Raw genomic sequence first — 22,511 nt, forward strand, 5'->3', positions numbered from 1 at the left:
TGTGTGTGTGTGTGTGTGTGTGTGTGTGTGTGTGTGTGTGTGTGTGTGTGTGTGTGTGTGTGTGTGGTGTGTGTGTGTGTGTGTGTGTGTGTGTGTGTGTGTGTGGTCTCGGAGTGTGTGTGAGAGATGAGACTTGAGCTGAATCTTAAAAGTGGCTTCCTCTTCTCCTCTTCTTCGTCTGTAGATGAAAGCAGTATGATGCATGTCTACTGGGAACGTGCTTTCACCAGTCCAAACTTATAACATCAGTGTACACTCACTGAACACTTTATTAGGAACACCTGGAGGTGGTGTAATGGTGTGTGGAATGTTTTCTTGGCACACTTTGGGCCCGTTAATACCAATCAATCATCACTTGAATGCCACAGCCTATTTGAGTATTGTTGCTGAAGATGTGCATCGCTTCAAGGCCACAATTTACCCATCTTCTAATGGCTACTTCCAGCATGCAATAATGTCACAAAGCAAAAGTCGTCTCAAAAAAGTTGTCTGGTTTCATGAACATGATAATGAGTTCAGTGTTCTTCAGTGGCCTTCCCAGTCACCAGATCTGAATCCAATAGAACACCTTTGGGATGTGGTAGAACGGGAGATTCACAGATTGAAAGTGCACCTGAAAAATCTGCAGGAATTGCGTGATGCAATCATGTCATCATGGACCAGAATGTCAAAGGAATGTTTCCAACATCTTGTGGAATCAATGCCACGAAGAATTCAGGCTGTTTTGAGAGCAAAGGGAGGCCCTACCCAGTATTAGTATAGTGTTCCTAATAAAGTGTTTGGTGAGTGTATATTAGATACAGTATTGGAGACAAGGAAAGAAAGCCACGTTAGACTACTGAGATGCACTGTAAGAAGAGGAAGAGGACAGACAGAAGACATACTAGACTATGAGAACCAGACTTCAGCTTAACTCATTGGTTCCAATGGAACCCTGAGCTTTTCCTATCCATCCCTGGAAGCCTAGTAACTCCCCCACTACTCTCAGTTGAACCGTGCTCCACTTCACTACAGCATGGAGGACACACCAGACTGATGGAGGGAGAGCAGAGGAGGGTATTTTACCTCCACACCACAGAGCTTGGCTAACGAAATGGCTGCTGGCTTCTGGCTGTTGCCAAGGCAAAATGTTAAATGTTACGAAAACTGACAGGAGGTTGGTTAATAGCTCAGATGGACTAGATTATGAAATTAATTAGTGCTATTTTCAAGGCCAGAATTGGTCAGTGCACCTAATGGCACTTGACCTGCTCATTGTAATAACCACACCTCTATTACTGCTACTCCACCCACCTGAGTGCAGACAGAGACAGCATTCCAGCACACTGGTAATTTCACCTGTTACTGCCGACACAAATTGCCAATAAGCCTGCGTTTGGACTTGAGTCTGTTTTGCGTCAGCTGAAAATAGAGCCTAGAGTCACAATCCCTGTCCCCTCCCCTCCCCTCCCGTCGCGTCCCCTCCCCTCCCATCCCCAAACCACATTATCAGTAACAGCCAATCCTTCATCGACCATATCTGGAGCCTTGGCCAAGAATAGTGATAATAACAATACAATATGGTAATATGTCAAAAACAGCTCCATTAGATGAATTAAAGCAGCCAGAAGTTAGACATGTGGTGTAAACATCACTAATGGTTACACACAGGAGGCAGGGACACAAAAGGCAAAGGCAGAGCTCTTGGAAGACCTATAGCTTAATAGAGACGTGGAGAAGATATGTGAATGAATAAAGGTCCGGGAACAATAACCAGCCTTGACTTAGAGGGAGGATGATTTACAAAGTATGAGCAGAGGGGGAAAGAATGCTCAGAAGACTGTCACTTTTAATGACTAATTAACAAGCTCATTAGGGTAAGTGATGCACACACCCACACCCACACCCACATCCACATTCACACTCACACCACACCCACACACACACACACACACACACACACACACACACGCACATGCACACGCACACACAATTACAATCTTTAACTCTTGGTACATACAGAGCCTATATACATGGCTGTGGTTACAGAGGGAGAAAGCTTCAATAAGGGAGACCCACTGTAATGAATACTCTGCTAGACTTCACACAGTCCAGAGGAAGCTATAAAGTTTGGTGCTAAATAGGTTTGTCTCTACTTAAAGAAATATCCATTCCTGTCTGCCTGGTAGATTGTCCATAAATGATTTTGTTCCTCAGAAAATGTATATCTTCACTGGCAACAATGACGGGCAATATTCCCTCCCACCGGTACAAGCAGGTGTTGCCTAGTGAACACATCAAGACTAAATTAGCATCACGACATAATAATGACATACTTTATATTCTGACTAGATGCTGCTTCTCTGTTGTCAGTTTCCACGTAAACCTATTACCTTTTCTATTATTCACTTCATTGATTCTCAAACTCTGTGTCTAAACATGGAAATATGAACTTTACATAAGCTGTTGAGGGGAATTAATTAAATACCAATCATTTTAGTGTCACAGTGACTGACTTTTCAGGCATTCTGAGTGACATGGTTTGGGATTTATAAAGTGTATGTTGTTCGGGTAAAACTGAGACATGGGGAGGTGTTTTTAAGTGATCCACCCATCATTCATTCAAGATGGTTTCAAAAAGATGTGAAACTAAATGTTGATGTCAAAATAATGTGAAATTAATTCTTAAATCAGACTATAATGTCTTATCACCTCTCACAGCTGAACTGGACTACATCATTCACACACATAGCGACAGGTTCAGAGACAGTATGTGTGAACGACAGAGAGAAATGGAGATGGATGGAGAGGGAGAGCAAGGGAGAAAGATAGAGAGAGAGAGAGAGAGAGAGAGAGTGTGAGAGACAGAGAGAGGAATTTCAGCATTTATTGGCACATTTCAACATTCAGCCAGTTGAAGGTGCTCACAGTAATAATGAAAACTAGAGAGCATGTCGAGGCCAAGTCCCCACAACGCAGAGAACAATGGCAGGAGAACCAGGATGCCAGATACACAATAGGGATTAACTATTGAATAAAACCATCAGCAATGCTTCACAGGCTAAACCCGAGCCCTTCCTCACCCACTGTAGAGAGAGAGAGAGAGAGAGAGAGAGAGAGATCATATCTCTCGTGAGAGTATCTATGTGTGTGTGTGTGTGTGTGTGTGTGTGTGTGTGTGTGTGTGTGTGTGTGTGTGTGTGTGTATGTGTGTGTGTGTGTGTGCATGTGCGTGTGCGTGTGTGTCTGTTCATTGTGTCATAGTGGGTGAAGGATAAATAGCCTGTTCCAAGCAGCGGTGAGCAGGCAAGGCCACCATGGTGCGGGCCAGCTCAATGCACCTGCCAGCCAGCTCAATACATCACACATACTCTCTCTCTCACACACACACACACACACACACACACACACACACACGCTATCGTGTAGACAGCTCTTCCACAAGCACAGATGCATGACAATGAAGGCTTTGACAGGAGGGATCAGGCTGTGTGGACAGGAAATGAGACATGAAGAAACAAAACAAACAGGAGGAAATGGCCCGCTACGCCACAGAGATAATATGTCAGCCCACCACTGTGTGCATTAGTGCACAGAGTGACGCTCACTAGCTCGCTAGGCGTGATCCAATGCTCACCTAACCTTCAAACGACATTAGGCATCCCACGGTTGGGAGATGAAGCACTGCAGACCTGAGGTGATTTATCCAATCCAGCCGAGTAGTTTGGATCGCAAGACACAAATCACTTAGATGGAACCAATGGCGGGGGGAGAAAATGTGTGTGTGTGTGTGTGTGTGTGTGTGTGTGTGTCTGTGTGTGTGTGTGTGTGTGTGTGTGTGTGTGGGTGGGTGGGTGGGTGGGTGTGTGTGTGTGTGTGTGTGTGTGTGTGTGTGTGTGTGTGTGTGTGTGTGTCTGTGTGTGTGTGTGTGTGTGTGTGTGTGGGTGGGTGGGTGGGTGGTGTGTGTGTGTGTGTGTGTGTGTGTGTGTGTGTGTGTGTGTGTGTGTGTGTGTCTGTGTGTGTGTGTGTGTGTGTGTGTGTGTGTGTGTGTGTGTGTGTGTGGGTGGGTGGGTGGGTGGGTGGGTGTGTATATGTGTGTCTGTGTGTGAAGGACCTCTACATAGACATTGGGAGCTGATAGGGGGACTACACACATCCATGTATCCAGTCAAACATGTCTACATATTTCTCTTTTCTCTGAGATTAAGATGCCATATTTCTATGAAGATTCAAGCTGCTGTCCCACAGTGCTTATGAAACAGTATGTAGTATGTGCTGGGCACAGTCTGTTGGCAACCCCTCTCTCCACAGTACCTGCATGTCTATTTCAGATTGCATCATTAACTGAATTGAAAGATTGTTTCTAGATTATTCATTACTTTCCCCAGCCACATCCTTGGGAGGCAGAGAGCTAGATTAATGTAGCGAGGAACACATGGTCCGTCTCCTAAGCTGCTATCTGGCTGATGTGTTAATGAAGGAATTCACAGTCATTTCTCTCCCCAGGGCAGCATACATTCAACCACATTACCCCTAATGATCGCATATTGATAGTCATTCTCACTCATCAATCTCCTAGCCGGCAACAGTAATACCTCATCGACTGATCTGCCATTAGGTGACACACACACACAAGCGGGAGAGAGAGAGAGAGAGAGAGAGAGAGAGAGAGAGAGAGAGAGAGAGAGAGAGAGAGAGAGAGAGAGAGAGAGAGAGAGAGAGAGAGAGAGAGAGAGAGAGAGAGAGAGAGAGAGAGAGAGAGAGAGAGAGAGAGAGAGAGAGAGAGAGAGAGAGAGAGAGAGAGAGAGAGAGAGAGAGAGAGAGAGAGAGAGAGAGAGAGAGAGACTACTTGTTGATTCTGCTATCGTGACTTGTGTTCAGTACTCAGAGGAGCATTTCTGTAATCCTGTGAACCAACATGTCCGCCGTGACAGGAGAAGAGAGATGCATGCTATCTTCTCCCACTGCTCTCCTACATCAATCAGCCTTTGCATCTCTCAATGACTGCACTACACAAACAAACAAACAAAAACAAACAACACCAGTAAACAAAGCAAAAACAAACACTCAGCCACGATAAAAACTAAAGCACCCAGTCCCAGACACGCAACACAGAACACTGTTTACAGATCATTCACAGAACACTGTTTACAGATCATTCACAGAGGTGTTCTGTTGACGAGCATCTGGAGACCATTGGAGGAAACAAATTAGGCAGGAGAACAGCCTGGCAGGTCATCAGTCAGAGGGTGTCAGACGCTGGGACTGGAGATGGATAGATGAGTCGGAGGGAAGGGCAACGGGGAGGAGGGGAAGAAACAGTCGTGGCATTTCACTATCTATCTATCTATCTATCTATCTATCTATCTATCTATCTTGTGATGTGTGGCATCTCCTGCAAAGTGAATTGTATACAGTACTAGTCACTTCCCAGGTTAACTCTCATTAACCTGTCAGAGGCTTAACAAGCTAATCTCTGTATTATTGCACGTACAAATCACAAGGAAACATCAGTGTACAGTATGACTCATGTGCAGGACTACTGCATCCACCCTGAGAAATCTTAACTCACATTTAGGACAAATTACAGTTCCTCCATTTTGTATTACCATTGAAGCCAGACAACTGAGCACAGTTTCTCTAAGAGGTGATGGATATAGATATCTAACTGCTCATAGAACTCAATTATCTTAACTGAATATTATTTTAATGAGTGCACAGAAGTATGGCTCTTTTGTGCCAAGCATTAAATACAGTGTGAGTAAAACATAGCTCATAAACTCGATGTGTTTTCCAAGATTTCATGAGACAGATCCTACAGGTATAATGAATGCAGAAATGCTTATATACAAGACTAATAAAACAGATTATTCAAAAGCACACAATTATTAACCAAAAACCAGCAGCATACCTGTACAAAATTATATAACACAAAGACAGAAATTATAATATATACATATCAGAGTAATATAATTCATAGAACCAACATAATCCACTACCAAAAAGAGTCTTGTACATAGTCAATTTGGTGAGTGTCAGAAATTCAATGGATGCAAAATTCTCATCAGATCCACCAAAACATTTTCAATATTCTTCTAGAAAGTCGAGCTGGACCGCAGGATTCAAGAAGAGACAACCTAATGCCCCAGAAGAATGATAGGATTCTTAGAACAGTGAAGTTGTAGCTAACTACAGAACACACTACAGTACGCTTCAGGAAAATCAGCAAGTAAAGAGTGGAAAGGATCAAATGGGCACACTTGCTAGGTCCTATATAGGCAGTAGGATGGGCTGTAGATGGGGCTATCTGCCTGTAACTATCACCGGACTGCATCAGGCGTGATTGTATAGGGTACACAAGTAATAGGTACACAGAGCGTGTGTCCCATAGTGAGGGGTCGAACCCAGTCGACTGAAAGAGAACTGGGTCTGGGTATCTAAGGGTTGACACTAGAAGCCCTGGGCTGTTGTTACTAACCAAAATATCCAGAGTGAGGCCCTGAGGCGTCGATTTGTTGACGTTAGTGTAACAGTGTAATCATTGAATTAAATCAATACCATGCCAGAAATAATGCACTGGTTGTGTTAAGTCAGGACTTTTGGTTGGTACTGTTATCACTGGCCTTTACGCAGACACACATACTGTAGCCTACATACACACATGGGAAGAAATATCATAGGATGCTCATTGAAAACAAGGTCTAAATAGACTGAGAGAAAAACTGTGTTTCGACATACAGGTGTGATGAAGGGTACGTGTCTCTTCTCTTCGGCAGCTGGGTGCGCTCGCTGGCTATTCATGTAATTGCGCATTGATCATACAAATAATTGTTATTGTTTTTCTGTCTATGTGTGAGACCAATTCCGGTTGAAAAGGGTAAGCCATTTATAACTGTATGGTCAGTTTCAAATAACCATGATGTGGGTACGGTAAGGCTAGGAGGGGGACATGGGTTTCACAATGCCAGGGTAATTAGTGGGCTTGCTTCTTAGAACTATCTATTTTCTATCCTTCTATCATCTATCTGGCTATCCTACCCTCTGACCATCTTTTATCCATCTGTCCATCCTACTATCTCACTTTCTTTCACAGCCCATCATCCTTTCTTCCTTTCACCAGTCACTACAGCTTCACTCAGTATAACCTGATTAACCTCTTAATTGTATTGATCTTTCTATACCTCCTCTCTCTCTCATCTATCCATCCTCTCTTTCATCTATCCATCCATCCAACCAACCATCCATCCAAGCATTTAACTTTATCCGCTACCATAATAAGACTCTCACTTTCTTTCAACTACCCAGAAAATCTTATCAACCAGATATAATCTTTCTGATACCTAAATATAACTTTGTAAACTATTAGGCTTTTTGTAACTCCAAAAACTTTTATCCGGTTAACTGACTAACTAACTCTACCACTATCCTAACCTTACAACATTATATCTAACTAACCTGCTACCCCATACTGATTAACTTCCAAATGTTTTCTATCTACAGTGCCCTCCATAAGCATTGGAAAGAGCAAACAGTTTGTCTTCTTTTAGCTCTATACTCCAACAGTTTGGATTTTAAATCAAACAAAGTAGAGATTCTCAGCTTAAATTCAATGTTTTTTTCTTTCAGATTGGTTTCACCATTTAGAAAGTACAACATTTTATAAACTTATATTTCAGGGCTCCAAAAATACTGGAAAAAATCTAGAACACTTTTAGGCCCTGATAAACTCCCTAGTTGCTATGGCAGCATGTTTTGGGTCATTGTCTTGTTGTATGATGACGCATCGTCCAAGTGTCGTTACATGTTGATCTTTCTCTCATCTTTCCACAATGCCTTTTTCCAGAACTCTGCAGACTCTTTAAGGTACTTTTTAGCTAACTGTAATCTGGCCATCCTGTTTCTGTTGCTAACTAGTGGTGTACACCTTGCAGTGTAGCCTCTGTAATTCTGCTGGTGAAGTCTTCTGTGAATTGTAGTCTCTGACACATTCACGCCTATCTCCTGGAGAGTGTCCCTGATCTGTGGGACAGTCATTTGGGGGTTTCTCTTAATTATGGTGAGCATTTGGTCATCCACTGTAGAAGTCTTCCTTGGCCTACCAGGCTGTTTGCAATTGCTGAGCTCACCAGTGTTTTTCTTCTTTTGGATGATGTTCCAAACTTCTCTTGTTGGCAAGCCTAAGGTTTTGGATATGTTTCTGATATCTTTCTGATTTCTCAGCCCAATAATGGCTTCCTTGACTTGCAGTGACAACTCTTTGGTCTAAATGTTGACAGATACCAATAGCAGACTCCAAAGGAAAACAAAAAAACAAGAATCAATACTAGACATTGACTGCTCTCTTACGCATGCACAAATGATGTGACGGAACACACCTGACTAACCAGATACACCTGTCAAGCCAATTTTCCAATATTTTAAGCGTGACACCTCAATTTAACTTTAAAATGTGTAGACTGACTTCATTTTTAATTTCCAATCAGAGTTTTGATACTATTTTATACTTTTAAGCTTTTTTAAGTTGCATGAATTAACATTGGTTTCTATGAGGACCATTAGGTTCCTATGATACATGATAGGATTTCATCTTTTAAGCTTGACAACTCAATCCAACTTTAAAATGTACACTGACTGACCCTACTTAAATAACTTTGATACAGGTTTGTATACTATTTAGACTTTTTAAACATTAAGCAAATCTATAGTCCAAACCATCTTTTAACTTGATCAACTACCAAAATAATAATTTGCAAGCCCACAAATTTTCTCCACAAACTTCCTTTTCTAGTTTTATTACAGTGTCACATCATGGACCTCCCATTGATAAAACTAATGTCAAACAGAATCTCTCTGACATGTTGGCCATGCATCACATTCTGTTCTGAGAATAACTAAATGTGTGTTTTTTCAAGCCTTTTACATTATCACTAAAGGCCAGTGGGGGGCACAGCATAGGACACTTTAATGGTGCTACAGCTATTAATGACGATTCTCTGAGCGATAACTCTCTATTTAGGAAATGGAGGAGAATTATAATCAGTCACCACAACACACACACACACACACACACACACACACACACACACACACACACACACACACACACACACACACACACACACTTACACTACCCACACACTCCGCCGCTGTCCTTGCCCCGCAGTGCCCAGTGCCCAACCAGGAGATCAGGGGACTGAGCCACTGCAGAGTGAGAGGGAAACATGGCTGTAGCAGGCCATTAATGAGTCATATATCAGGCTGATATGAATCATCGCTACAGCACCATTAGTGCAGAGTGTTCCCAACATCATTAATTTCCATTAGAGTGCAGCAGCGGGCCGGGACCAGAGATCCTTACCAAAGAGGTGAAGATGTAGGTGTAGTAGACGGACAGCATGCCCAGCTCTGACGCCTGGAACACAGAAAGGGGGAGGGGGGGGGGGGGGAGAGAGGAGTGGGAGGACAAAAAGAGAGGAAGCGAGATGTGAGAGAGGTCAGATATGCTCTGTAGCCCTTGCTAGATTACACCAGAGATCAAATCTAAATCTTGATAAGATGTGACACATTCTTATCTAATGATGGTTCTCTCTGGAGCAATTAATAATGAGATATTTCAGTATGCAGCACAACCCTCAGCTTTATCGTTTGAATAAACCACACAGACACACTGAGCAGTAGTTCTGAAGGACAAGGTGAACTTTTAATTTTATTTTAACTGAAGTGTTAAACCGATTTCATTCAATGTTTCTTCTCATGATTCTGCTGAATGAGGCAGGGCTGTTCCTTTTATGAGAAACCAAGGTAAATGACAAAAGAGTACAAAAGAAAAAAAAAGATTCTTAGGGAAAATTCCCTACAAAAAATAAAAAATAATCTGATTCTATGTATCATAACATTTCACTTAACAATGCTTGACTAGATCTCTTTCTGTGAATAGCACACACAATAGTACAGAGATTCCACACTTGAGGGGAACAATCTCTAGGAAAGACATCCTGAGATTACATTCAGAATGCTAAAGCCTCCATCAAAAACAGCCCTCAGGAGGACATAGACCTTCTAATTATCCTTCTGATATGAAATAATGTAAACATCAAAACAAAAGGCAGAACATAGACCTTAAGTCTGACCAGACTGATATAAGATGTAAACATCAAAACAAGAGCAACACTTTACTTGAGTTCTGTCTTTTGCAAAGTTGTATTGCCTTCTATCACAGCCTTGTGTGCCTTATTATGTCTTCATCATGCACGTTGTAATGCTCTATGACTGCAGCTACATAAGGAGCTATGAATGTTAACAATGCGACAATATACTTCATAATAAGGTGCGCCGCCAAGTAAGCTGCCCCCAAACTGTGTTGCATGAGGAGGGCTAATTTGCTCCCTGTAGAAACTTTTATAACAGCTCTTCTTGCAGTTGACCATGTAATTAAATCCTCTGACTGGCCTGGCGGTTGGCAAACAGTTTTAATGTGCCTGGCCAACCTCCGCTACTCAGGAACTGACATGCTGCCAACAGTTCACCGTGCTACTGTGCCACCAGACACCGCCTCAAAGCACAGATACACAACAAGGAGGAGAAAGGGCAGAAGGATGAAAAGATGGAAGAGGAATGGAGCTACTGCAGAGAGGGTGAGACTAAGAGAGGGATGGAGGGATGGAGACAGACAGAATAAGAGAGAGAGGGAGAGAAGGATGAGGAATAGAGTCAGAGAAACAGAGAAACAGAGAAAGGGATGGAGGGATGCAGAGTGTGTGAAACAGAGAAAGGGATGGAGGGATGCAAAGTGTGTGAAACAGAGAAAGGGATGAAGGGATGCATGGAGAGTCTGAAAAGAGAGAGACCCTGCTGTGATCTTCCACTGTGAGCTCCAGCTCATCTCTGCCCCAGAGTTTCCATGGCGACATGATGCCGTGTGTTAGAATGAGGAGAGATCAAATTGAAAGGGAGAAGTAGAGAGGGAGGAGAAAATATGTGTCCTACAGATGTAATATAATGTTTTTGGTTGAATGATCAAACTCAGCGTCAGTCTGACTCTGGTTAGAGTCTCTGTGCTCTTCTCTAGTCTCTGTCTCCTCCACTACAGACATGCAACTATTTCTCTGGGAAAATGAGGAGCCAATCACAGCTTCAGAGCCAATCACAACTCTTTAGAATGGACCGGAGAAGTCTGGTCCCCATTATGGGAAGAATGAACTAAGTGTCTAAGAAACTAAGTCCTGTGCCTAAGGAAATGCACTGAATGTTCCATTACTTTAAAGTTGGACTGAAATGGAAATCACTAATTATCACTTAAATTAATGCTCCAAAGTTTTTTTTTCGTTTTTTTTCCCTTTTTTGTTAATGTTTCAAAGTTATATATCAAAGTTAACTAGGAAATAATGTCACTCAAAGATTTTTATGCTGCGCCACCTTGTGTAATATTTTATAGCATTAGGCCTTTTCACTCTGCGTATAGCCTAGAGGTAAGAGCTCCCTTAGCCCCTAGGGCAAAGAGCACCCTTAGCCCCAGGCTAAGAGCACCCTTAGCCCCAGGCTAAGAGCACCCTTAGCCCCAGGCTAAGAGCACCCTTAGCCCCAGGCTAAGAGCACCCTTAGCCCCAGGCTAAGAGCACCCTTAGCCCCAGGCTAAGAGCACCCTTAGCCCCAGGCTAAGAGCACCCTTAGCCCCAGGCTAAGAGAGCTTTTAGCAACTGTTCAAACTTGGACTTTATTTTTATTTTTATTAGCCCAGTCACCCCCCCCCCCCCTCACTGAAGGACCAGTGTTTTGTCTACACGTTTTTTTGTTGATGTTTTTTTACACATTATTACATTGAATGGTAATTTCGGTCTTTTATGGTATATATGGTAGTTATTTCATTTTAACTGATAGTTCTTGAGATTTATTTTTTAATTCCACCCCTCAGCTGCTCTCAGCCCATCCCAGCTCTCTCGGTATACCACCCTCTCTTGGATTCCTTGCGCCATATATTTTTCAATTGTGCTCTAATGTCTCACTTAGTTCCTGACGCTTTCAATTTGTAGAGCTTGCATAGATTTTTAAAAACAAATGAATATTTTATAATTATATTGATTATTGATTGTCCGTCAGATACTACATCACCCAATAGTGCTTTTTGTAGGGTTATTTTTAGGTTAATATTGTTTTTTGGCAGCTATTCCTGAACCTTAGACCAAAAGTCAGACACTTGAGGGCAATACCAAAATAGATGATCTATTGCTTTGGTTTCCTCACTACAAAATCTGTAGCCCCATATGCTGAGCATTCTTTTGATTGCAATAATTGTATACAGCAATTTAAATAGAAAGTATAATCTTTCAGTTGTTGTTTTATATATGAATTCATAAACCTGATGCCATGGGATAGGAACGTCAAATATCTGTTCCCAGTAATATTGTATCCTGTATGGTGCAGCGTTCAGTGTTTTTTTATCTTAAATGAAACTGGTACTGTATACTGATCTATTTATACTACAGCCATTTGTGATTTTTAATATGAGGCAGACAAACTAAGTCTTTACCTTCTCCTTTTCCAATTCACTACAATTACTCTTCACAATTACAAATCTTTTAATGAGTACTTGTCATTAGAATCAGTTGGTTGTCATTTTGGATTGATCATACAGTCCCATATTCTTTTAAAAGTTGTTTATTTGACATAATATTTCCATCCTTCATAATATCATTGATGAAAATGATTCCTTTGTGAAACATTTTTCCATAAACGTTGTTTATGGGTTTTTTTCAGTATATTTGAGTTTAACCAGATTATTTGCTGTAATACTTGCATTTTCTTAAGTGGGCCACAGCTGACTTTAGCCCTGCCCTACAGCAGGGTTAGCACCAACTTTTTGGGTATAGCCCCAGAAATCTCTCAAACACAGTGCCAAAACTAGCCAGTGGGAAACAGGGTCAGCATTAACTGCAATGGAAATGGTCCCTCATTTCTTTCAGTTTGCTTTTATTTATAATTTGTTGGTTTCTGTCGTGACAGCGTACTACAAGCTAGCTAGCTAGCCAACTTGCATGGCTATGGTCACATTTTGCTATGGTTATTTACGGTTAACCATGTGCTTAACCTAGGGTTAACACTAAGCCCAGGGTTAACAAATGTGTGTGTGTGTGTGTGTGTGTGTGTGTGTGTGTGTGTGTGTGTGTGTGTGTGTCTGTGTGTGTGTGTGTCTGTGTGTGTGTGTGTGTGTGTGTGTGTGTGTGTGTGTGTGTGTGTGTGTGTGTGTGTGTGTGTGTGTGTGTGTGTGAATCGAGTGCAAGCTAGCCCTGGGCCATTCTTGGCCTATGCCCTATATCTATTTAATGTCTGTGTGTTGTGACAGATGCCACATGGGCTAGTTTTATACATGGCTGAGGATGTTTTTTCAGACAAATGATGAGAGAGAAAGAATATAATCATCTCTCAGGTCAATTCTATTTCCTTAATACCATTAAGACCTTTTTGATGCATATCAAATGTTTTAATAAAGAGCCGACAAAAGGTTCAGTAATTAAATTAAGTTTTGCAGCACTGCTTCATCTCTGAGTCACTCTGTACACTCTTAGAACTAACAGTTCTATATGGAACCAAAAAAGGTTCCATGCTTCGATACATATGAAGCACCCCTCAAAGTCCTATATGTAAGGGGGAAATCAAGAACGAGGTGTGTGGCTATAGGACATATGTATATACTGTATAACACAGTGAGGATGTAAAACGACCAGAGCCGCAGCCGAGGTTATATGCAGTTAAATTTCCTATAACCGCACACGTCAAGAGTTGATTATCCCACATATACCACGGCTACGACAACAAAATGAGTGCAGAATTGATTTGATTGTGAAAAAGGTCATTATCATCTGGTTTTTGGGCAAACTTACAATATGTTGACAACTTTAGCTGATGTGTTGAATTTCTAGGCTCGCTAGTTGGTATCCAGAGGTAGGTTTTATGCTGAGTTTAATACAGTGGCCTGCGTAAGTAATTTTTTCTTCTTTCGGCTCTACACACCAAATGTTTGGATTTTAAGTCAAACAATTACTAGAGGTTAAAGTAGAGATTCTCAGTTTTTATTTGATGGTATTTGTGTACATATTGATTTAACCATTCAGAAATTAAACCACTTTTTATGCATAGTCCCCCTATTTCAGGGTACCCAAAAGTAAGGGGACAGATCTCTGACACAGCCTACCTCCTGGAGAGTGTTCCTGATCTGTGGGACAGTTGAACTGAGCAGTCTTGGGTCACCCACTGTGGAAGTACTCCTTGGCCTACTAGCCGGTTTGCGATTGCTGAGCTCACCAGTGATTTTGTTTCTCTTTAATGATGTGATAATGATGAAGCCTAAGGTTTTGGCTAGGTTTTCAGATTTTTCAGACTAATAATGGCTTCCTTGACTTTCATTGACACCTCTTTGGTCCTCAAGTTGACGGAGACCAATAGCAAACTCCAAATGCAATGGTTAAACCAATATGTACACAAATACCATCAAATAAAAGCTGAGAATCTTTACTTTAACCTCTACTTTAACCTCATATTAATGATTTAAAATCCCAACTTTTGGAGTGTAGAGTAAAAGAAAGAAACAATGCTTCACTGCCCCATTACTTACGCAGAACCATCCATTCGTTTTGAATGGTAGGGAGGCTATTACTGGGACTATCGTTTATAGAAAAATAATCAACACCCTCTCAACCAATCACAATCGAGTTGTCAACAAAAGAACCTTATAAAAAAGGTTTGGAGATATATGTGATCTGTTTAAAACTCTCAAATCTATATCTAACATGCCTGACACTGTAATAACACAACCCGTTGGATGTCATTCCAGCTAACAAGTGATTTTTTTAATCATGGTATACAACCTTTTTTATGTCTAAAGAACCTTAGGAGGTTCTATTTGATAGTATAAATAACCTTAAATGGTTCTATGTTATACTCTAAGGAACCTTAAATGGTTCTATTTTATAGTGTAAGGAACTTTAAATGGTTTTATTCTGTTGATATTTTATTTGTAACTAGTAGAAGCAGTAGCCTAGCTTCAGGAATAGTGCAGACAATTTCACATTGGCAGACAACAACATATCTCAATGTCAGTGAGGTGAGGTCAGTGAGACTTCTCCATTGAGGAGGAGGAGAATGGTTCTCCCTTGACTTTTTATGAAATAAAAATAAAACCTTCTGTACAAAAACTGTACATCTGCTGCACAAAATGCACTCAAACACACACGCACTGCACACCCCCCCTCCGAGACAACACACGTGCACAACCCCCCAGGGAGAACAGAGCGCTGGGCTCTGGGCACAGGGTCAGCCATCATTTTTTAGGCGCCCCTGGAGCAATTCGGGGTTAAGTGCCTTGCTCAAGTGCACAACGGCAGTGGTAGGGACCTGGATATGATGATAACCCTCCAGTCACCAGCTCACATCCAGATCCCTCCTGGAGCGGGGATCGAACCAGCAACCTTCTGATTGCTGGCCGGCCTCTCTGACCTCCAGGCTACCTGCCTGCAACGCACCTGTGATGTTGGTTCTTGTTTGATTCTAAATGTATTACATCTGTGCTCATGTTCATGTGACATCCAAACTGCGTTGCGTGGAATGAGATACATTTCCAAAGTGCAAGGTGAAATGGTGCCATAAAGAACCCCAATAACCTTGTTTTCCTAAGAGTGATCCAGGCAGATTAATGTTCTAGTCCTACTTCTCTATAACAATGAATAACAACAGAATATAACACACTTGTGTTATAGAATATAACACACTTGTGTTATAGAATATAACACACTTGTGTTATAGAATATAACACACTTGTGTTATAGAATATAACACACTTGTGTTATAGAATATAACACACTTGTGTTACAGAATATAACACACTTGTGTTACAGAATATAACACACTTGTGTTATAGAATATAACACACTTGTGTTATAGAATATAACACACTTGTGTTATAGAATATAACACACTTGTGTTACAGAATATAACACACTTGTGTTATAGAATATAACACACTTGTGTTATAGAATATAACACACTTGTGTTACAGAATATAACACACTTGTGTTATAGAATATAACACACTTGTGTTATAGAATATAACACACTTGTGTTACAGAATATAACACACTTGTGTTATAGAATATAACACACTTGTGTTACAGAATATAACACACTTGACATCTCATGCAAAATGTGATATCATTTGTTTGCTTGACAGATCCATTTTTCCATTGTTTTTGTTTTATAGGCTTCAGCTCTGTGGGCTAAGACAGTCTAGTGGCGCGCAGAAAACCTAGATTCAAACTTGGTCACATGAGTTTGGAGGAAGAACTAGCTGTAGAACTCATGATAGACTATTCATTTTTCATTTTGGGAAGGGAGAGGGAATCCCCTCTCCTTTCTTATGTTGTGTTCATTTATTTGGAAAGGGATGGGAGATAGAGGAGATGATAGTTACAGGAATAAACAGCTTGAAGATTTGATCCCCCACCTGTGTGGACCATGGGCATCAGTGCTAACTACTAGACAACATCATGCTAGACGCACACATTCCAGGAATATGTGGGACATGGGTTCAAGCCCAGTCCATCATAGCACCTAGAATTTAGCTCTGCAGGCTAACACAATCCTGCCAGACTCACACGTTCCAGGATGATGTGTGACATGGTGGCGTTGGCATCTACGATGATGGTGGCCGTCTTGTCATCTCTGATCTCCTTGAGCAGGGGGGTGGGGTCCTGACTGTCGTCCAGCATTCGCACTGATAATGTTTCCTTGGAGATGAGGAACTGGCGCAGGAGTCTCTCCAGGTTCAATAAGCCTGTAAGGAACCATGACACATATGAGCAGGTTGACAATTAGAGTTCTAATATACGGTAATCTACAGTATGATCAATTTCAGGGTAACGCTTCATAAAAGAGGGGAGATTCCATGCAGGAAAAAACAAGGGTCTTTCAAGTTCTCCTGTTCTTCTACTCATGTTCTTCCAAAAAAAGCACATTGTGTACAGTATTTGTGTAAAACATGTTGGTAACACCATTCACATACTGAAACAATGGCCTCATGCAGGAAGCTATATACGAACAAATTTCCTCTTATTTTTGTTTGTATCCACGATTTGTTCTTATTTTGTTAGTACCCATTGATTTCTGGGATTCACCAATGTCTTCTTATTTTTGCTTGTCTCTTAGGTAAGAGAACATTTTATGAGTGGTCAGGAGCACTCTTACCAAGATAAGAAAAAAACACCTACTTTCCACAAATTGTTTGTCCAATGCAAGGAAACATACGTTTTAAATTTGAGGAACATAAAAAAATGCATGAATATCATATAATCCAATTTAGATTATCATATGTTTTAGAGTAATTACAATGATTGGATTATTAAATTCGTGGGCTAAAGAAAAACTATTGGTCCATTGATCCCAATTAAGACTATAAAAACCTTTGGATGATATTACGTGCATTCAGCTTCTAAATAGCTTACATACTGCTCTTAGATGCTTTGACCATCCAGGCCTTACGTAGAGAATGCGTTTTTAGAGATCGCACAGATCTATTTGATGAGATGGATGAATGGCTGCTACTTTGGAGTATTGCTCAATATACTGTGTGTCCTCTGCTGACAAGTCATTTACAGCATCACAAATGTTGTGCCATTGCTGGGTTTTTGATTTTCCTGTAATGTCAGTACTGACGCTCTGGAAAACATGTTTACTTTGTTTAAGTTTATTTAACAGTATGTTGATTTCACTACTGCTGAAGTTCTTCTTCTTCTTCCTTCCTTTTTTGGTGGCATCTATTTGGACACGGCACAACACCTGCCCTTATACACTCACCAGCCACTTCATTAGTTACACCTTGCTAGTACTGGGTTGGACCCCCTTTTGTAGCCCATCTGCTTCAAGGTTCGATGTGTTGTGTGTTCAGAGATGGTCTTCTGCATACCTTGGTTGTAATGAGTGGTTATTTGAGTTACTGTTGCCTTTCTATCATCTCGAACCAGTCTGGCCATTCTCCTCTGACATCAACAAGGCATTTTCGCCCAGAGAACTGCCGCTCATTGGATATTTTCTCTTTTTCGGACCATTCTCTGTAAACCCTAGAGATGGTTGTGCGTGAAAATCCCAGTAGATCAGCAGTTTCTGAAATACTCAGACCAGCCAGTCTGGCACCAACAACCATGCCACGTTCAAAGTCACTTCAATCACCTTTCTTCCCGATTCTGATGCTCGGTTTGAACTTCAGCAGGTCGTCTTGACCATGTCTACATGCCTAAATGCATTGAGTTGCTGCCATGTGATTGGCTGATTAGATGTTTGCGTTACTGAGCAGTTGAACAGGTGTACCTAATAAAGTGGCCGGTGAGTGTATAGTGTTTAGGGGGCGTTACCTATGCTTATAACAAACAATCGGCCATGCGCCTCCAATGTATGATCAAGTGGGATTCATCATTCAGCACACCTGGGTAACAGCAGATTTGGATGGTTAAGAACTTTTGGTGCATCTGGAGTTGACTTCTCTTATTTTTTCTCTTAACAGAAAATTAAGAGAAAATATAAGAGACATTTAAGAGAATGTTGCTGCATGAGGCCCAATGAATCGCTGTGTGGTACAGCAAAAGGTGACAGTGTATGTTTTCATTTAAATTAGAATACAACTGAGACTGTAGGAAGCTATTTTAGTTTAATTCTTTAGTTTGTTTCTGAAGCTGTCAGTTATGCTTCTCCTTCAGTTCTTTGATGAGCTTCAAACTATGGAGATTTGTTTTTATTCACACATCGTGACATTTGTTTGCAAATTTAAGAGCATTCAGTCACACATCTTTAGCCATATTGAGAAATAATTTTTTTTTTTTTAAATATACAAATACTAATCAAGAGGTGTTGAGGATAGTAGTGTGTGTGGATAGTGAATTATGTTTGTCCTTAGTGTTTGTTTTACGGATCATTTGTGAGTTGACAATATTATTATCAGTAATCTCCATACAAGTTCAAGTTCAAGTTTACTTGTCATTTCATCATATACAAGCATACAGTGCAACGAAATGCTTAAGGCAGAGCAGCTCTACAACATCAATTATCATCAACAATACAGTGTATTAAGTAAAAATGTAAATATAAATAGAAGCACTAAAAGTAGTAACAGTAATAACAGTAGATACAGCAAAATAAAATATTCAGAATATACAGTATTTTTGTAGCAGCAGTAGGTGTAAAGTAAAGTGTATTGAGTGTATAGTGCAAGAGTACCATGTCAGTGGAGTACAATGTCACCAAGGCATCTACACTACACTACACTACACTACACTACACTACACTACACTACACTACACTACACTACACTACACTACACTACAATAGACAGCAGGCTGTACAGCTCACAGTAGGAGCACAATCATTCCCTGGCATTCAACCACTGGAATTAAATCCACAAAGAGCACATCTGTAGTCCAGGATGTGTTGGATTAAAAGGAACAGAAAAAAGTGTGTTTTTCATTCCATATGTCTTCAATATATTTTGTGCCATGTTTGACCTGTTTATGTATTTTTGTGGCTGCCGTGTCATTTAACCTCTGTTTTATGCTGTTGAACCCATACTAATCAAAAGAGCATCATTATGCTAAACTGTTGCGTGAACTGTTTCCCAGTTCAGCATAAAAGAGCCCGCTCAAGGGCAGTCACTTGTGTGTATGTGTGTGTGTGTGTGTGTGTGTGTGTGTGTGTGTGTGTGTGTGTGTGTGTGTGCACCCATGTGTGTGTGTGTGTGTGTGTGTGTGTGTGTGTGTGTGTGTGTGTGTGTGTGCATGCGAGATGCGTGCATGCGTGCGTGTATGCGTGTGTGTGTGAAGTCTCTGTAGCAGCAGTAGTGTGTAATGCTACGTTTTGTGTGATGCTCCCTCATTGGCATGGGCCACACAGTGCGCTGCCTCTCTGTCAGACAGATAAAGGTAGACCTGTCACTCAGTCTGGGCAGTCTTTTTTCCTTTCACAGACCGTCAACTTCCACTGCGCTCTCACAAAGCCTCTGAGCTCACCTACCTTACTGCACACATGCACACACACACACAGACAATCATATGCACGCACGCACGCACGCACATGCACACACACACACACACACACACACACACACACACACACACACACACACACACACACACACACACACACACACACACACACACACACACGCCCATAGAATGGATATGCATGTTATCAAGAATTCACCAGAGCTTGAATGACAATCATAAATCTGATATATTGATATGGAGAGGAGTTGAGTTTGAGATCAAATCTTTCTTCATAGTTTTTCCTCCTCCGGCCCCATTCTTCAACTGAAATGCATTGGGTTCTGATGACATGATACTCATGACATGTCAGAGCATCAATTCACACTAACCCATATAACCTTACAGTGGGAAATGTCGATAGTCTCCAGGGATATCAACAAAATGTAATGAAACAAGCCAATAGTCTCATAAAAACAGATCAGTGGTGCTCACTAGTCAAGGACAGGGCTGTTGTCAGTTGCTGTGATCCTCTGTCATCACTTACTATTGAAAGGGAACTTTATTTATCTTTCACCCAAAGGACAAGCCGAGTCTGAGCTCATCTGCTTTATTCTCATTAGACTGACAAAGGCAGGAGGGAAGACCAGAAAGAGAGAGATGGCTTTCTGTCTTCCTCTCTCCCTTCACACACAGGCACACAAGACGCATGCACGCATACTAGACGCACGCCCACACACACCTCACATGAAAATTCCATTATGCTGCTTATCACATCAAATGAATGTCTCCAGAGGAGAAATCTTAAGAACTTGAGAGAGACAAAGAAAGAAACTCACTCTTATTATTTTGGTAGCCTTCATTGGCCATTGGTAGGTATTTATTATGCCTATTAATTCATTCGTTCATTCATTCATTCATTCATTCATCCATCCACCCATCACCTCTGTGTTCCACTAGCCTTCCCTAGAGACCAAGAGCCATTTCTTTTACTTAATCAACTTTAATTACAGATTACCAAAGACATTTCTGAGCAGAGAGCGGATCGTTGAGCAAACACATCCCATAATTGTTCTGTCTCCGTGGAGACAGAACGCACAGCAGCCTGACAGGTAGGCGGATGCTGTGTCTTAGACGAGGGCATCTGGATCAAACTATCAAACTGTTTGCCTTTCATGTGTGGACTTGTGTACGATTATAAAAGTGCATACTTATGGGAAAAAAACGTATTTGTGTACCTATCTATAATCCAGTCAAATTCATTAGTCCCTGAGTGACCACAAAACCCTCTTCATCACACAGGAAATCTAAATAGTTGTACAAGAGAGTTGGTGTTCATGTAGGTGCCCCCTGGTTGGCCTTTGCCCCTCAATAGAGTATGGTGGACAGGTGGTTCTTGCTTCCAACTGACCTCCAATGTACACAGTCAAGTACTGATCTATTGCATGCATGTACATACACACACACACACACACACACACACACACACACACACACAGCTTTGAGCCCTTTCTCCACTGTATAATGCCTGTTTGAGCTCTGTACCTCCCACTGTATGAGTACTGCAACACTGCGTATAAGTGCATAAGTGTATAAGTGCTGTTGTTGCTCCTCAACCAAGGATAGTGTACAGGTTAGGTTAGCTAGATGAATGTGTCCTTCTGTGCACGGTGCCTTTGGACAGGGCTCCACCTCCACTCCATCCTCCTCAGCCAGACCAGGGGAATATTCATAAGTCGGCCACGCTCTATTAGGCTGTCAGCAGGCAGGGTGATTAATGAGCCCCTCACGCCCAGCGGGGGCCTACAGGGAACAGGCAGAGCAGCCAGAGCTGAGCCCAAGCCCAGCCAGAGCTAGACCCATATCCATACCAGAAGAGAAGACTACCGCTGCAGCAGCACACGGCCTGACACATTGACAGAGATAAAGACGTGCCGTGCCGGGCCGGTGCAGGGCCAGTGCCGGTGCCAGGCCAGAGCATCCTACTGCTGCAGCAGCATACAGGCAGGCAGGAAGCCATAGGTAGGTCAGAGCTGAACAGGCAGGCAGGCGATATCAGTTGTATTTCAACCTCCTTGTCCCCATCACCAGGACTAAACACCAGACCTTTTTCCGCTGCAGCTGAAAACTCTCCTGACGAGGAGGATATCGTAAAAAAAAAGTGGTCTATCAAGCGTTAGCCTCTGTCAGTGATGAGGATCGGTTTGAACAGGGGATCCAGACGTGGAGCTTTCATGAATGTCTCTGTTTAAGGTCAGACATGACATTACCATTGGCAAGGGGGTATTTGATGATAAGTGTATGCAACATCACATATGGAGGTCACACTGGGATGAAAGTGGGAGATGTAGTGATGGCTAGGAGTGACTAGCAGAGTAATGTGTGTATTTGTGTGTGTGTGTATGGCAGGGGCAGGAAATGCAGTTTGGGTTACATGTACAGGCCTGTGTATGGGTGTCACCCTGTAGGGTGATACACACACACACCCTTTTGAAGCTGCAGTATATCAGAGTGTGAGCT

The 22,511-nt window shown here is 41.7% G+C and overlaps 1 protein-coding gene across 1 annotated transcript in view; it reads right to left on the bottom strand.

Moving 5' to 3' along the window:
• Nucleotides 1-22,511, bottom strand: part of grik4 (glutamate receptor, ionotropic, kainate 4) — a gene marked incomplete at both ends in the record, with an annotated part of 144,316 nt that overhangs the window by 59,513 nt on the left and 62,292 nt on the right. The window contains 2 exons of the mRNA XM_083694520.1: nt 9,338-9,391; nt 16,623-16,801. Coding sequence (XP_083550646.1) covers nt 9,338-9,391; nt 16,623-16,801 — 233 coding nt within the window. The remainder of the gene's footprint in view (nt 1-9,337; nt 9,392-16,622; nt 16,802-22,511) is intronic.

This window comes from Argentina silus (genome assembly GCF_951799395.1).
Source record: "Argentina silus genome assembly, chromosome: X".
Lineage (NCBI taxonomy): Eukaryota > Metazoa > Chordata > Actinopteri > Argentiniformes > Argentinidae > Argentina > Argentina silus.